This window comes from Myxine glutinosa, chromosome 10 (genome assembly GCF_964187855.1).
Source record: "Myxine glutinosa chromosome 10, kmMyxGlut1.1, whole genome shotgun sequence".
In the NCBI taxonomy this organism is placed as follows: domain Eukaryota; kingdom Metazoa; phylum Chordata; class Myxini; order Myxiniformes; family Myxinidae; genus Myxine; species Myxine glutinosa.
The window spans coordinates 120,000,595-120,018,056 of NC_136270.1; the positions used below are offsets into that span (position 1 = coordinate 120,000,595).

Here is a 17,462-nt window from a genome sequence, read left to right on the forward strand (position 1 = left end):
GAGGCATGTGAAGGGGGGGAGGCATGTGAAGGGGGGGGGGGGTGGGAGAGGTATAAACATATGGACACTGCCAGGATTTCCAGGAAATAAGTTGGAATTTCAAACAAGGTGGATCTGGGGTGAATTAGTGGGGGTAGAAAAGATCAAGGTTATGGATGGGGGAAGATAAGAGATGGTGGTGAACAGCTGTTTTAAAGACCTGGAGGGAGGAGAGGGATTGAAGGGAGTGTGGGAGTTTGTTCCACAGGCGGGAGAAAAGAGGAATGAAAGAGTGAAGGTGAGCAGAGAGCCGAGATTTCGGCAGTTTAACCATCAGAGGGTTGCTGGCAGATCTTGTGCGACCTGTAGGAATATTTGGGGGACAGAGCACGGAGAGAGCTGGGGGTGCAAGGCCGGAGAGGAGTCGGTAGAAGACAGAAAGACCACCTACCTGCCTGCGGTGAGTGAGTGAAAGGCCCTCAGAGATAGCTTCATCGCGGGAGATTCCAATGATTTTGAAAGCTTTGGATTACCCTTTATTACCCTGTAGAATTACCATTTATTACCCTGTAGAATTACCCTTTATTACCCTGTAGAATTACCATTTATTACCCTGTAGAATTACCCTGTAGAACATGGTAGAATTACCCTTTACAACCCTGTAGAATTAGCCTTTAGAAGCCTTTAGAATTACCCTTTAGGACCCCGTATAATTACCCTTTACAACCCTGTAGAATTACCCTTTAGAACCCTGCAGAATTACCCTTTAGAACCCTGCAGAATTACCCTTTATAACCCTGTAGAATTACCCTTTATTACCCTGTAGAATTACCCTTTATTACCCTGTAGAAATACCCTTTAGAACCCTGTCGAATTACCCTTTAGAACATGGTAGAATTACCCTAAAGAACCCGGTAGAATTACCCTTTATTGCCCTGTAGAATTACCCTTTATTACCCTGTAGAATTACCCTTTATTACCCTGCAGAATTACCCTTTATAACCCTGTAGAATTACTCTTTATTACCCTGTAGAATTACCCTTTAGAACCCTGTAGAATTACCCTTTAGAACATGGTAGAATTACCCTATAGAACCCGGTAGAATTACCCTTTATTACCCTGCAGAATTACCCTTTATTACCCAGTAGAATTACCCTTTATTACCATGCAGAATTACCCTTTATAACCCTGTAGAATTACCCTTCATTACCCTGTAGAATTGCCCTTTAGAACATGGGAGAATTACCCTATAGAACCCGGTCGAATTACCCTTTAGAACCCAGTAGAATTACCCTTTCGAAGCCTTTATAATTATCCTTTCAAACCCTTTAGAATTACCCTCTAGGACCCCGTAGAATTACCCTTTAGAATTACCCATTAGAACCCTGTAGAATTACCCTTTAGAATCCTGTAGAATTACCCTTCAGAACCCAGTAGAATTACCCTTTATAACCCTGTATAATTACCTTTAGAACCCTCTAGAATTACCCTTTAGAACCCTGTAGAATTACCCTTTAGAACCCTGTAGAATTACCCTTTAGAACATGGGAGAATTACCCTATAGAACCCGGTAGAATTACCCTTTAGAACCCAGTAGAATTACCCTTTAGAACCCTGTAGAATTACCCTTTAGAAGCCTTTATAATTATCCTTTAGAACCCTTTCGAATTACCCTCTAGGACCCCATAGAATTACCCTTTAGAATTACCCATTAGAACCCTGTAGAATTACCCTTTAGAATCCTGTAGAATTACCCTTCAGAACCTGGTAGAATTACCCTTTATAACCCTGTAGAATTACCTTTAGAACCCTGTAGAATTACCCTTTAGAACCCTGTATAATTACCCTTTATAACCCTGCATAATTACCCTTTATAACCCTGTATAATTACCCTTTAGAACTTTGTAGAATTACACTTTAGAACCCAGTAGAATTACCCTTTAGAACCTTGTAGAATTACCCTTTAGAACCCAGTAGAATTACCCTTTAGAACCTTGTAGAATTACCCTTTAGAACCCAGTAGAATTACCCTTTAGAACCTTGTAGAATTACCCTTTAGAACCCAATAGAATTACCCTTTAGAACCCTGTAGAATTACCCTTTAGAAGCCTTTATAATTATCCTTTAGAACCCTTTCGAATTACCCTCTAGGACCCCGTAGAATTACCCTTTAGAATTACCCATTAGAACCCTGTAGAATTACCCTTTAGAACCTTGTAGAATTACCCTTTAGAACCCATTCGAATTACCCTTTAGAACCCTGTAGAATTACCCTTTAGAAGCCTTTATAATTATCCTTTAGAACCCTTTCGAATCACCCTCTAGGACCCCGTATAATTACCCTTTAGAATTACCCATTAGAACCCTGTAGAATTACCCTTTAGAATCCTGTAGAATTACCCTTCAGAACCTGGTAGAATTACCCTTTATAACCCTGTAGAATTACCTTTAGAACCCTGTAGAATTACCCTTTAGAACCCTGTATAATTACCCTTTATAACCCTGTATAATTACCCTTTATAACCCTGTATAATTACCCTTTAGAACCCTGTATAATTACCCTTTATAACCCTGTATAATTACCCTTTGAAACCCAGTATAATTACCCTTTGTAACCCTGTAGAATTACCCTTTAGAACCCTGTATAATTACCCTTTGTAACCCTATAGAATTACCCTTTAGAACCCTGTATAATTACCCTTTAGAACTTTGTAGAATTACCCTTTAGAACCCAGTAGAATTACCCTTTAGAACCTTGTAGAATTACCCTTTAGAACCTTGTAGAATTACCCTTTAGAACCCAGTAGAATTACCCTTTAGAACCTTGTAGAATTACCCTTTAGAACCTTGTAGAATTACCCTTTAGAACCCAGTAGAATTACCCTTTAGAACCTTGTAGAATTACCCTTTAGAACCCAGTGGAATTACCCTTTAGAACCTTGTAGAATTACCCTTTAGAACCCAGTAGAATTACCCTTTAGAACCTTGTAGAATTACCCTTTAGAACCTTGTAGAATTACCCTTTAGAACCCAGTAGAATTACCCTTTAGAACCCTGTAGAATTACCCTTTAGAACCTTGTAGAATTACCCTTTAGAACCCAGTAGAATTACCCTATAGAACCTTGTAGAATTACACTTTAGAACCCAGTAGAATTACCCTTTAGAACCTTGTAGAATTACCCTTTAGAACCCAGTAGAATTACCCTTTTGAACCTTGTAGAATTACCCTTTAGAACCTTGTAGAATTACCCTTTAGAACCCAGTAGAATTACCCTTTAGAACCCTGTAGAATTACCCTTTAGAACCTTGTAGAATTACACTTTAGAACCTTGTAGAATTACCCTTTAGAGCCTTGTAGAATTACCCTTTAGAACCCAGTAGAATTACCCTTTAGAACCTTGTAGAATTACCCTTTAGAACCCAGTAGAATTACCCTTTAGAACCCAGTAGAATTACCCTTTAGAACCTTGTAGAATTATCCTTTAGAACCTTGTAGAATTACCCTTTAGAACCTTGTAGAATTACCCTTTAGAACCCAGTAGAATTACCCTTTAGAACCTTGTAGAATTATCCTTTAGAACCTTGTAGAATTACCCTTTAGAACCCAGTAGAATTACCCTTTAGAACCTTGTAGAATTATCCTTTAGAACCTTGTAGAATTACCCTTTAGAACCCAGTAGAATTACCCTTTAGAACCTTGTAGAATTACCCTTTAGAACCCAGTAGAATTACCCTTTAGAACCCTGTAGAATTACCCTTTAGAACCTTGTAGAATTACACTTTAGAACCCAGTAGAATTACCCTTTAGAGCCTTGTAGAATTACCCTTTAGAACCCAGTAGAATTACCCTTTAGAACGTTGTAGAATTACCCTTTAGAACCCAGTAGAATTACCCTTTAGAACCCAGTAGAATTACCCTTTAGAACCTTGTAGAATTACCCTTTAGAACCTTGTAGAATTACCCATTAGAACCCTGTAGAATTACCCTTTAGAATCCTGTAGAATTACCCTTCAGAACCTGGTAGAATTACCCTTTATAACCCTGTAGAATTACCTTTAGAACCCAGTAGAATTACCCTTTAGAACCTTGTAGAATTACCCTTTAGAACCCAGTAGAATTACCCTTTAGAACCTTGTAGAATTACCCTTTAGAACCCAGTATAATTACCCTTTAGAACCTTGTAGAATTACCCTTTAGAACCCAGTAGAATTACCCTTTAGAACCCAGTAGAATTACCCTTTAGAACCTTGTAGAATTACCCTTTAGAACCTTGTAGAATTACCCATTAGAACCCTGTAGAATTACCCTTTAGAATCCTGTAGAATTACCCTTCAGAACCTGGTAGAATTACCCTTTATAACCCTGTAGAATTACCTTTAGAACCCAGTAGAATTACCCTTTAGAACCTTGTAGAATTACCCTTTAGAACCCAGTAGAATTACCCTTTAGAACCTTGTAGAATTACCCTTTAGAACCCAGTATAATTACCCTTTAGAACCTTGTAGAATTACCCTTTAGAACCCAGTAGAATTACCCTTTAGAACCCAGTAGAATTACCCTTTAGAACCTTGTAGAATTACCCTTTAGAACCTTGTAGAATTACCCTTTCGAACCTTGTAGAATTACCCTTTAGAACCCAGTAGAATTACCGTTTAGAACCCAGTAGAATTAATTCATCATTGTGAAATTGTTTTTTTACGGACTGATTTTGCTGCCTGAAGGATTGTTGCTGTGCACGTGTAATTAAATTGTGTGCAATCGATTTCCAGCGCATCTGTTCTTTAATTGTTCTTCTTCTTGCTTTTCCCGTTTAATTCCTGCACGGTGTGGGTCATCAACCTCCACGGGATTAATCCACTTTAGTTGGACATTCCACTGTAACCGTGAAGAGATGTTGCTGCTCGATTATTCCTGCAACTTGGCTGAAACTGGAAGACAAGGCCATGGACTTGGTCCTCACAACTGGATGAGAGAGACATCAGTAAGTGTCCATGATCCTTGTCGTTTTGAAACTCTAATCTCCATACTCCGCACGTCATCGGCTCCTTTGATGCTGCACACCTTTTTCTGCTGATTCTGTTGTGTGTTACGGATTTAAAATGATAAATACACATTTTGAAAAACTTCAAGCATGTTTGAGAAACTCGGACAAGACTTTTCAAAATCACTTACTTGTGCCATCTTGTTCGTTGGTGGAATGTTCTTGAGAGTCCTAATCAACTTTTTAAAATTCTGACGCTGTAAACAACACAATTCAGTGTCAGAATATCCACATTCCTGATTGATATTTTAATCAATTGTCCACAATTATTGAATATCGGACAAATGATGCTGATCAAAATAAATGAGAGCAATGATTACAGAAGAGCATTGATAGGTGGGTACCTTTCCTGCAATAATGATATTTAAAAGCACTTTATCCAAAATGTATTATGAGGAACCACGTGGAATTAAAGAAAAACCTCAACAATTTAGTTCGTCAAGGTGTTGACACAGGTGCAGCGACTGCTGCTCCCTGTCCTGCCATCTGTTCTATAATGATGATCCGTCACCACCGACGTGACTCTTGAGCCAATGTTTGTGCCTCCGCCAGTGACGCCATTTGTCTGGCCCTGTAATCTACCTTGATGCAGTCCATCCACCTTCTTGGTGACCTTCCTCTTGGTCGGGTGCCATTTACTCTTCCTTGTATGGAGATTTTGAAAGTCTGTTGAAGGGCATCCTTTCAATGTGCCCAGATAATGTAAGCCTTCCCTTATTTGTGTGAAATTCTCTGTTATTGTGCGTTTTACTCCGAGGGTTTCCCTTTTTACCTCCGCCACCAAAGGTGGATAGAGGTTATGTTTTCACCTCTGTCTGTCTGTCTGTCTGTTTGTCCGTTTGTGAACAAAATATCTAAAAAAGTTATGGATGGAGTCGGATGAAAGCTGGCAGAGATGTAGCGTATGTGACAAGGACGAAATGAATAGATTTTGGTGAAGATCAGGATTCGGATCCGGCTGCTGGAATTTTTAAAAGTGATTCTTCACCATTGGGAGATTGGGCCAAAAACGACACATAGCAGGATATCTCAAAAAGTTGTGGACGGATTTGGACGAAACTTGGTGGACCGGTTGTGTGTGTGACAAGGGATAATAGATTCGATTTTGGTGAAGATATGAATATGGATTCGGATTTGAGAATTATTTAATTTTCTAAGTAATTCTTCACCATTGGGAGATTGGGCCAAACACGATACATAGCAGGATATCTCAAAACGTTGTGGACGGATTTGGACAAAACTTGGTGGACCCGGTTGGGTGTCTGGCAAGGACAAATAGATTCGATTTTGGTGAAGATATGAATATGGATTCGGATTTGAGAATTATTTAATTTAATTAAGTAATTCTTCACCATTGGGAGATTGGGCCAAAAACGACACATAGCAGGATATCTCAAAAAGTTGTGGACGGATTTGGACGAAACTTGGTGGACCGGTTGTGTGTGTGACAAGGGATAATAGATTTGATTTTGGTGAAGATCTGAATATGGATTCGGATATGAGAATTATTTAATTTTTTAAGTGATTCTTCACCATTGGGTGATAGGGCCAAAAACGATACATGGAAGGATATCTCAAAAAGGTATGGATGGATTTGGACGAAACTTGGTGGACAGGTTGTGTGTGTGTGTGTGTGACAAGGAAGAATCGATTACATTTTGGGGAAGATCCGAATCCAGATCCAGCTAGTTTTTAAAAAGTGATTTTTTTTTTTTTCATCCAGTAAGGAGTGCTAGAATTTTTAAAGTGATTCTTCACTATTGAGTGATTATGGTCAACCAGGCGGAGTTATGCTCTCAACTGAGTGCCGTTCTAGTTATTAAAGTATTCCTTATTTGTCCGGCCTAGCTACTCCAATTTTTAGCCCCCGTTGGACCAGGAAATGAAAGCTTATGCATTGGGTCTCGTCTGTCAGTCCGTCTGTGCGGCGTGCATCCGCAACCATATCTTTGTTCATAGTTAGCACAAAGACAACACATGATGGTATACATATGCACATCATTTTGTTCCGCGATGCCATCAAAGATGGGCGACTGCCGGCCATTTTAGTTGCAAAAAATCCGATGTTGAACATGTCCTTAACTATTTCTCGGACATGTATTTACCGATCTTGTTCAAACTTGGCACACAGATAATGAATGATGGCTTACATATGCACGACATCTTTTTTTGAGATCAGATCCAAGGTGGCCGACGGGCGGCCATTTTGTTACTTAAATGTGTCCCCAAACATTTATCAGACATGCATGGTCCGATTTTGTTCAAACTTGGCATAAGCACAGTACATGATGGCATACATGTGGTGCACCTCACTTTATTTTGCGATCTGGTCAAAGATGGCTGACTGGTAGACTGGCGGCCATTTTAGTTGTAAAAAATAAATAAATCCGGTATTGAACACGTCCTCAACCATTTCTCGGGCATGCACATACCAATCTTGTTCAATCTTGGCACACAGGTAATGAATGATGGCTTAAATATGCATGCCATTTTATTTTGAGATCAAATCCAAGATGGCTGACTGGCGGCCTTTAACTCAGTACAGCAAAATTAGTGAAACTATGGGAGCTATGGCATTTTATGTCTTTTTCTCCTTGTTTTTCTAAGGCATACTATTTCAAAAACAAGGAGTCGAGGTTCATCTCATTGCTTTAATGTCTAAGTTTCTGACCCGTACATCAGAAATGTGAGAACCAGGATTCTTATACAGTTCAACTTTGGGGTCACGTTGGATGTATTTTTCCATCTAAATAGTTTGTAGCCAATGAAATGCTCCCAGGTCTTTCCCATTTCTATGTTTGATGTCTTCGGTGCTTGTTCCATCCTGTGATATTGGCACTAAGGTATTAGCACCCCCAGATAAGTAAATTCCCGAGCTTGTTTTTAAAACGATGCCGTTTATATTGATGCTAATTTTATTTGGATGTGTCTACTGATGACTTGTGTCTCTGTTTTTGTGATGTTGATCTTCATTCCCAGAGCACTACTGCTGCTATAAACATAATCTACGAGGATTTTCAGGTCTTCTTCGGTCTCCGTTAGCAAGAGAATATCGTCTGTGAATCATAGGTTTGATATAACGTTTCCTTGGATGTTAACTCCTTGCGACATATCATGTACTAGCAGAAGTACCCGGCGTTGCCGGGTGGCGGAGATGGGGGGAGGAGAGGGGAGGGAAGGGGAGGGAAGGGGAGGGAAGGGAAAGAGAGGGGGGAGGAGGAGGGGGGGGAGGGAAGGCGAAGGGAGGAGAGGGGAGGGAAGGGGAGGGGAGGGGGGAGGCAGGAGAGGAAGGGGGTTCATGTATATGCAGGTGGGTGAATGTGGCTCACGTTTCTGAGTTAAGTGTGATGCCGATAAGGAAGAAGAAGAAGCGGTACCTACCAAATTCGTACACTTCCGGAATTGTTTGATTTATTTGTATTCAAATGTCTGGTGAATGTTTTGTATTTATTTATGCAAATGTGTACTTGTATATGTCATTAATTTTAAAAACCTTAGGCCCCTTTATATGGTGTGTGCCATGTGGCAAACTAGTTGTTAGTATTCACTATTGTATTCGAAGTATTCACTCTTGAGTGATATGCTGTGAACAAACTTCGGTACATCACGGGTGATGAAGGTTGTGGTGAAGTTTCATCGAAATAGTGTGTGTAGTTTCAGAGAAAAAAGCAAATTCCTATTTTGGGGAGTCAAACCTGGATCCACTTTGACCCCCCCGTAGAAACACCATCTCTCCTTAGACTTTGATTTTTTTTAATGCCGTGAACATACTTTATTCACAACAAAACATATATAATTTGTGCCAAGTTTGGTCAAAATCCCTTCAGCGGTTTCGGAGAAGAAGTTGCAAGTGTTTATGGACTGACCAAATGACGGACGGACGACGCGCCATTGCATAAGCTCCCTTGAACTTTGTTCCAGGTGAGCTAAAAATTAATGATCTAACAATACATCCAGTTATTATCTGAAAAGTGAAAGATCTAACAATACAATACATGTTGGCATTGTAATCCATCACGAGTTGGCTGAGCGGTTAGGGTGCCGGCTTGGGATCCTAGGATCCTGGGTTTGAATCCCGGTCGATCGCTGAATTAACACCAGGGAGGTTGACTTAGCCTGTCATCCTTCCGAGGTCGGCAAATTGAGTACCTGTTCACTGGTAATTCTCTGTGTGTCGCAAGAGGCGACTTACAGGGTTGGTGGCAGGAAGGGCATCCGACCGTAAAGCATTGCTTCAAAAAGGGGATCATGGTGCCCGAAAAAGGCCAACCCCCACACTGCGGGGAAAATTGGCCTCTAAAGGTGGTTCATTGTAATCCATCACGGGGAATGGGTGATTTGCATACAAGGTGTGTTCAAGTGCATAAGAAGATGTGTGTAAGAATCAGCCGGTTCCTGTATAACGGACCTTACCAACGTGGTTTCATCACAGTTATACAATTGGCCATATCCATGCCATCCCAGAAGCAGTCGGGTCAGCAATTTGGCCAATTTGGCCCTAAATGGCATGCTCTTCTCAAAGGTACTAATGGATCTTTAACATCTACTGGTGAAGTTCTGTGAGACAGGATAATTGGGTGAAAGGGATCACGTCGCAACTTCCCCCCACTCCCTTCCACCGGAGACTTTATTAATTAATTGGGTAGTGTCTAAATCCAATTTCTGAAAATGAAATTGTTGGCAGGTGCTCAGTTTTGATGCGATATATCCCTTTACTGCGGAAAACGACAGCAGTTCTGAAGTTTTTGGAAAGTAAATCTCAAACTACAGCATCTCGTGACTCCCACTTGTGATGTAGCAAATTCAACAGTCTCGTTCTGAATTGAGTTTGAGGCAAAACCCAAAGGTGGGCACCAAACCGTTAATCGGTTAATCGGTTAATCGGTAATTAACGAAGTTAACTTTTTCGTTAACGATTTAACTTTTAAGGTAACCTTGAAAATCATTATCGGACTAACTAACTTCCGTTACATTTAACTTCCGTTAACTCAAGTCCGCTAACCCAAAAATTCATGGTCAACCCGGCTTGTGGGAGGGATCGGCATGTGGGAGGGATCGGCTTGTGGGAGGGGTCAGCTTGTGGGAGGGATCGGCTTGTGGGCGGGATCGGCTTGTGGGAGGGATCGGCTTGTGGGCGGGATCGGCATGTGGGAGGGGTCGGCATGTGGGAGGGGTCGGCTTGTGGGAGGGATCGGCTTGTGGGAGGGATCGGCTTGTGGGCGAGATCGGCTTGTGGGAGGGATCGGCTTGTGGGCGGGATCGGCTTGTGGGAGGGATCGGCTTGTGGGAGGGATCGGCTTGTGGGCGGGATCGGCTTGTGGGAGGGATCGGCTTGTGGGAGGGGTCGGCTTGTGGGAGGGATCGGCTTGTGGGCGGTATCGGCTTGTGGGAGGGATCGGCTTGTGGGCGGGATCGGCTTGTGGGAGGGATCGGCTTGTGGGAGGGGTCGGCTTGTGGGAGGGATCGGCTTGTGGGCGGGATCGGCTTGTGGGAGGGATCGGCTTGTGGGCGGGATCGGCTTGTGGGAGGGATCGGCTTGTGGGCGGGATCGGCTTGTGGGAGGGATCGGCTTGTGGGCGGGATCGGCTTGTGGGAGGGATCGGCTTGTGGGAGGGGTCGGCTTGTGGGAGGGGTCGGCTTGTGGGCGGGATCGGCTTGTGGGAGGGATCGGCATGTGGGAGGGATCGGCTTGTGGGAGGGATCGTTGTGGGTGGGATCGGCTTGTGGGCGGGATCGGCTTGTGGGCGGGATCGGCTTGTGGGCGGGATCGGCTTGTGGGCGGGATCGGCTTGTGGGCGGGATCGGCTTGTGGGAGGGATCGGCTTGTGGGAGGGATCTAAGCATGGGCAGCGTCTCGGGTCCGCGCCGGAACTCGGTTTATTTTTCTGGATCCCTCGGGACAACCACCAACAACCAACAACAACAACCATGTAGTTGCTTCTCAATTGCAGGTGCGGGCACTTCAAACATACATTACAGTTTGATTCGGAACGATCGGCTTGGCGAGCGATATCAATCTGAATGGTAATGAACGCGTCTCTGTACTGTGCTGTAATGTGCTGTTCTGTACTGTGCTGTGCTGTGCTATAGTGTGGTATGTGGGCCCCGCAATTTTTTTTTTTTAATCGGGCCCCTTAACATGTAAGGCTCTTTAAAAGACCATGTTCTAAAGCCCTTAAAAAGACCCAAAAAAGGCTTACTTTATAGTGTTGGCAATTTTTTTAGGTGGTTTTCGAGCAAAAAACAGTTTTGTTTGTTTTTTTCTATAGCAAAAATTAACGTTAACGGTTTATCGATAACTTTCGTTACATTTTAAACGAATTAACTGATTAACGGTTATCGAAGTTAACTTTTTGGTTAACTGTGCCCACCTTTGGCAAAATCCGACAAGGCTTCATCACACTGGTTCATAATTATGTATTTTAGTGTGCTTTCCAGGGGCTCAGTATCCAGGCTGATCCCACTTTGCATGGGCAGCATCCCATGTCGACTGATCCGGGCAACAGGGAATAAAGAAATGGTCTCATTGTCGTCTCTCACCCTAACCATATTTTGCTTGTAAAAACACAAAAAACAGAACAGGATATCTTGTTGCAACATGGTTGACCCAAACCGTAGGTGATCTTAGTGTGAGCCCATATGGCTTCAGACAGTGGGATCCGTGGGCCTTCAGATTTCATGTGGGGATAGCCACTTTTTACTGGCAAGGTTTACACATCAGCTGATTACGTTAATGGAGGAAAAATTGGTCTACTTATAGCGAGGTGCCATTTATCAAATTGTTGGTAGGTGCCAAGTGCTGTTGGTCATCACATAAAAACAACAACAACAACATATGTTAAGGCAATACAGGTAACCTTATCCGCAGCCTCTAAGGGAGACTAAATAGGCACAAATTTGACCAAAATAGGGACAAGAAAAGGCATTTTGGACAACTCATCCATCCAAGAGTATAACATGAAGAAGCAAGTTAACACTAACACACACACACACACACACACACACACACACACACACACACACACACACACACACACACACACACACACACACACACACACAAACGTCTACACTCACAGTCCAGGGGCAAAATGCCAGACCACCGAGCTTGTCTGGGTCAGCAATCTTTGGATATGGGACAAACCCCCATGGATAAGGGACGATCACGGGATAGAATGCAAAAAGAGTTGTTGCAAGCAGAAGATCGAGCACCTGCAAGAAACAGCAAAGCATAATTTTAAAAGATAGCACGATCCCCTCCGCTCCACTCATCCCCTTTGCAAACACCATCTCATAATTCCAGACCTGTCACTTGGTAATGTTCATTTATTTGGAGGGTCAGTTAAAAAAAACATCTCAATTGCATCACCATTACTGATGACGAAGACATCACAGCATGTCTTCTGATGACCAGGTATGAACCAACTGGCCAGGTATGAACCAACTGGCCAGGTATGAATCGGGTTGGCGAGGTATGAACCAGGTTGGCGAGATACGAACTGGGTTGGGCAGGCATGAACCAGCTAACCACGTATGAATCGGGTTGGGCAGGTATGAACAGGGTTGGCGAGGCATGAACCGGGTTGGCGAGGCATGAACCAGGTTGGGCAGACAAGATGCTTGACTGAAGGTGGTAAGAATTTGATATTTGTTCAGGGTACCGGCAATAACTAGCATACTCTTCAAGAAGGACCCTGTTGGATGTTGAACGTCAACTAATAACCAGTGCCAGCACATCGGTCTTCTGGCCTAATGTCCATCGGAGGGATTTGTGTCTCGCCTTGCCTGCGAAACACCAGGGTGATAGTTTATAGCTGGGTCGTGATTCAAACCCAGGCTAGACGACGAAGAGGCGAGTATGCATACCTCTTCATCGTCCTGCTAACCCCTCCTTTATAGCTGCGTACTGCATAACTCCAGTAATCTTGGTTTGTTGAGGGAAAGGGAAGAAATCTCAATTAAATCTTGATTAGGTCTCTGCACATCACTCATCAATCCTTACTTTCAACATTGTCTGCCAGTGTCAGTCAGTCAGTGTTGCCTCCTTGACTGGTCATTCCAAATTTTTGTCATTTTCAAATGTTTAATTCTGACACTAGTTCACGTGAAATGAAACTCATTGTGTGCAACGTTTGTGTGAGTGTGGGTTGCAGAGCAGATATGGAAGAAACTGTTCTCACTTCAGCACTGATGAACACCTCGATTTCTGTCTGAGTATGTTCTGTCATTCTTGGAGGTGTTTCGATGCAGGTATCTCTGAAGCACACAACGGACTGTACAAATTGGAAAAGAAGAAGGGAAGGAACAAAAGGGTTTCACTCAAAATGTGCTCCCACAAATAAAAACAAACACCATCTTTCTGGCCTCCGACAACCATTGGCTTTCTGATTATGTTTAACGAGTTGTGACCAGGTTCTCATCATTTTGCTGTACGACCTCAATCGGGATTATATTACTCGGGCATGTTCGGTAAAAGAAGAGAGAGAGTGAAGAGAAATTGTGAAACAAAATTGAGGGTTGTAAAAGTCATCCGATGTACTGACCTCCAGCACTTTGTCCTCAGGGATGTATGGAGAATCAAAGAGCAGCTCGAACCCTCTCAATCCTCCGATATTTTGTATGACGTGTTGTATTACCTGCAATTGCAGCACAAAAGGGTTCCATGGCATGAACCACATTCATATTCAATGTACATAAATAGGGATAAACAAAATGGTTCCATGTACATAAATAAAATGAGGGATTTCAGTGCATTTGACTCATTTATTGCACGTCCAACATGGCACCTGCCGAGAGCACAAACTGACCAACTTCAGTGTTGTAATGGCTAGAGCGTCCGCACCGAGTCTGGGAGTTCAAACCGCGGGCGAGCCATGCCAAAGACTTTTAAAATAGTACGTGCTTCTTCCTTACTTCACGCTCAGCATTTGTAAAGGTAGAGCACGGACAAACAAACATAGGTTGGTAATATTAACACAGGATTTGATGGGCCTAATGGCTTCCTCCCGCATCAGTTCATTGTAAGGAAACTCACATCTCTTATATAATGGGAAGTGTGGTGTCTGTGTGTGTGTTTTCACGTTTCGGGTGTCTCCCGTTTTTGGCAGGCGCTTCCCATGCTGCTTTTGAAAAACATAGGTTGGCAACCATTGTGCAGGCTTGATGGGCCGAATGGTCTATTTCTGTGTTGAAATTCCTTGGGAAGAAAACCATCTATTATATATCGCAAACCATGGAGTCTGTTAGTGCGTTAGTCCATCTCTAGTTTACAGCAGCCACTTCCCACGCTACGTTTGAAAAGGTCAACATTCACTTTCGAAATGACAGAATAGGCGTGGATAATGTTGATGCCAAATTTTATTTCACAAACAGGATATTTTGCCCTCTTTTTAGACAAAAGGAACCTCCACTACTGGATGTTGCACCATCATTTCCCAGTGGGGGAGGGAGGGAGGAGAGGTAGTTTAAGTAGCTCAGAGCTTTGGCTCTGAGTGTAACCGGGAGTTGAACCCAATTGACCTTTTTAAAGTCCTTGAAAATTTTTAATTGACGGATTAACTTCAACCTTTCTCAGCACTGGAGGCGTGTACTCCTCCAAGTTATATTATAATACAGACTCGCTGTTACCCACGGAAATTCCATGTTATGTAAAATGGGACTTCAACAACATTGTGCAGAGAAGAGTTAAATATTGTTACATTTGTAGGGGGTAGGCAATACCTCAGTCCAGGTAGAATGCATAGGTCGTGTGCTCCGACTGTCGTGAAGAAGAAGAAACCGCGATGTATCATAAATAGGAAATTTGTGTAGACTGTATGTCAGGTAAGCTTGTATCTTCGTCCCCATGAGAGGGGTGGGGTTTGTTAATTAGCGAGGGAGTATGGGTAAATTAATCCCCTGTATGTAATTGCCTCTGTAATCTTTTCTTGTGTTCCTTTTGACACCAAACTGCACACCATAGCCAAGCCAAGCAATCGACACCATAATTAATGACACAAATTAAAACCAACCAGAAACCAGGCATCAAACACTACCGCTGGTGCCTCAGCCGCTACATCACCACCTCAATCAGGCAGGGCCGTCAATCCACGCCAAAAGAGCAGTGATTGGTCCGGGATTGGATTGACACAAGGACTGGTAAGATGGGACTCGCTAATAGGAGCGGACACAGAGACGTCATGGGATGACATCAGAGCCTCAAGTACAAAATAATTGGAACGGCGGACATTTTCTTATTTCTCGTTCTGGATCCCATTGTGAATGGTCGCTATTGCTCTTGCGCAAGGAAGATTCATCACGAACGGTGGTGTTCCGACATCTTCATCGTGATGGTGAGGAGGAGGAACTGCGGACCAAGAACTGCGGTTTCCCAAGCAAGAACGACTAGTGGACGGGCACGGCCTGCTCGCTGCGCTCTCGACGAAGCCACGAGTGAGCGGACGTGAAGCGAGGCCTAGTTCGTGCCAACGAGCACATTTTCCCACCAAGGACACGAGGGGGTTTTGACGATTCCTGACGAGATTCAAGAGCCGATTTGAGCTAAGTGCCACAAACTACACATATTTGTATGGCTTCTCCCCCACTTGCTCCCCACGCATATAACGACGGTCCGCCATTGAATTGAACGCCTCAGAGTTAAAGCTTGTGTGGTCATCTGTGTCACCCTGCGGTGTTCACCAGAGGGTAGTCACACGACAATATCATGGGAATGCAATACTGTCGAGCTATGTGCTCCCTAAAGATATTGCTCGTTTAAATCAACCCCCACACTCGCACAAGTCCTCAATCCCCCCACCCCCAAGTCCCTAACTTACTCAATTCCCTCGCCCCAAACACAAGTCCTCAACTCGCTCCTACCTCAAGTCCTCAGTCCCCAACTCCCCACCCCCATGCAAGTCATCAACTCCCTCCAGCCCCCCACAATCCTCAAGTCCTAAATCTCCCTCCCCCCCACCCCCCCATCCCCAAATACCTAACTCCCTACCCCTGACTTATAGTCCTCAACTCCCTCCCCCCAGCCTCAATTCTACAACTCCCTTGCCCCAAACATCAAGTCCTCAATCCTCCAACCCAGCCTCAACTCCTCAATTTCCTTTCCCCAATCTCAAACCCTCAATCCACCCCTCCCCCAAGTCCCCAACTGCTCCCTACCCCTAACTTCAAGTCCTGAAGTCCCTACCCCCATGCAAGTCAACAACTCCCCGCCATTCCTCCCCCCCCAAATCGCACCCCGAACTTCAAGTCCTCAATCCCCCACCCCATCTCCAAGTCCCTAACTCTGCCACCTAACACCAAGTCCTGAACTCCCCACCCCAAACCTAAAGTCCTCAACTTCCTCCCTGCCCCTCCCGAGTCTGGTGTTTACTCCCGAGTCTGCACATCAATGGCTGCTTAACATCTCAAACCTCCACCAATACATTCACAAACTAATATGTTCTGTTGTTCCAGAAACACCTAAAGAACTACATCTATCATAACTGGTACACTTTCCAAAAAGGTACACAAATATTCACTTGTCACTTGGTGCTGTTCCTTCTGTCATCTCAAGACTAAACCAGTTTGGAAGGGAAATACAAATGAACCAAGATATGCAAAACAAAACAACCAGTTGGTGTCGAGAGATGAAGGGGAATCTGTATTGATGCGTTCAAGGAATCACACATTCATGAACCAATGATGGAAGCTTACCTCCAAGAGGATTCCCTGTTCTGATAGGGGGAGAAGTGTAGGATTCTGAATGAGGAAAGCAAAACCAACAATAAAAAGGTTAGTAAAGATAGGCAGACCTCTATGTTCTCAAAATTGTTTTTTTCAACTGGAAATGCGGGAGCAGTTTGTTTTCTTAAGCTTTTTTGTATTCAAAGTCGAGGCGCATGGAAGAGCTAGAACATGGAATGAATCAGGACACAACAGAACAAAGGAACAGGAGAAAGCTTGGACTTCTTTCCTTGGGGTCCTAGCAGTGTCCATGTGTTTTCTACCTCTCCCACCTCCCACCCCCCACGCCTCCTCCCCCCAAGCCCTCTCCCTCCCACAGATCTTCCGACGTCCCTGTTCTTTACTGTTGTACTTGTGTGCTTCCCATTCTCTCCCCATCTTGTCTCCCGCTCCCTTGATCATATGTTTTTTGTGTCAATTTGTTTTTATGTGATTAATGTTAGCTCTTACACGAGCCTCGATCTTGTGTCAAAAAAAAAAATGAGGGGGTGGGGGGGGGGGGCACAACAGCAGGGTTGAGGGATAAAATAGAGGAGGAATTGGAGAAACAATGGATGTAGGGAAGAATGAGGGGTTGGAGAGGATGCATGGGCTGGACAAGATGGATAAACAAACTCAGGAAGGAAAAACTGGAAACTTGGAAAGACGTTGGCTTGCAGAGGGGAGGGGGGTTAACAGGGGTAGAAAAGATCATGGTTTTGGGAATGGGAATGGTGGTCAAC

The 17,462-nt window shown here is 43.6% G+C and overlaps 1 protein-coding gene across 1 annotated transcript in view; it reads right to left on the minus strand.

Moving 5' to 3' along the window:
- The window catches only part of LOC137433678 (uncharacterized), a 129,096-nt gene that overhangs the window by 63,506 nt on the left and 48,128 nt on the right, over positions 1–17,462 (minus strand). Inside the window, exons 16-20 of the mRNA XM_078785227.1 lie at positions 16,711–16,755; positions 13,566–13,658; positions 13,203–13,295; positions 12,100–12,234; positions 5,154–5,219 (exon numbers count right to left, since the gene is read on the minus strand). Of these exons, the coding sequence (XP_078641353.1) occupies positions 5,154–5,219; positions 12,100–12,234; positions 13,203–13,295; positions 13,566–13,658; positions 16,711–16,755 (432 nt within the window). The remainder of the gene's footprint in view (positions 1–5,153; positions 5,220–12,099; positions 12,235–13,202; positions 13,296–13,565; positions 13,659–16,710; positions 16,756–17,462) is intronic.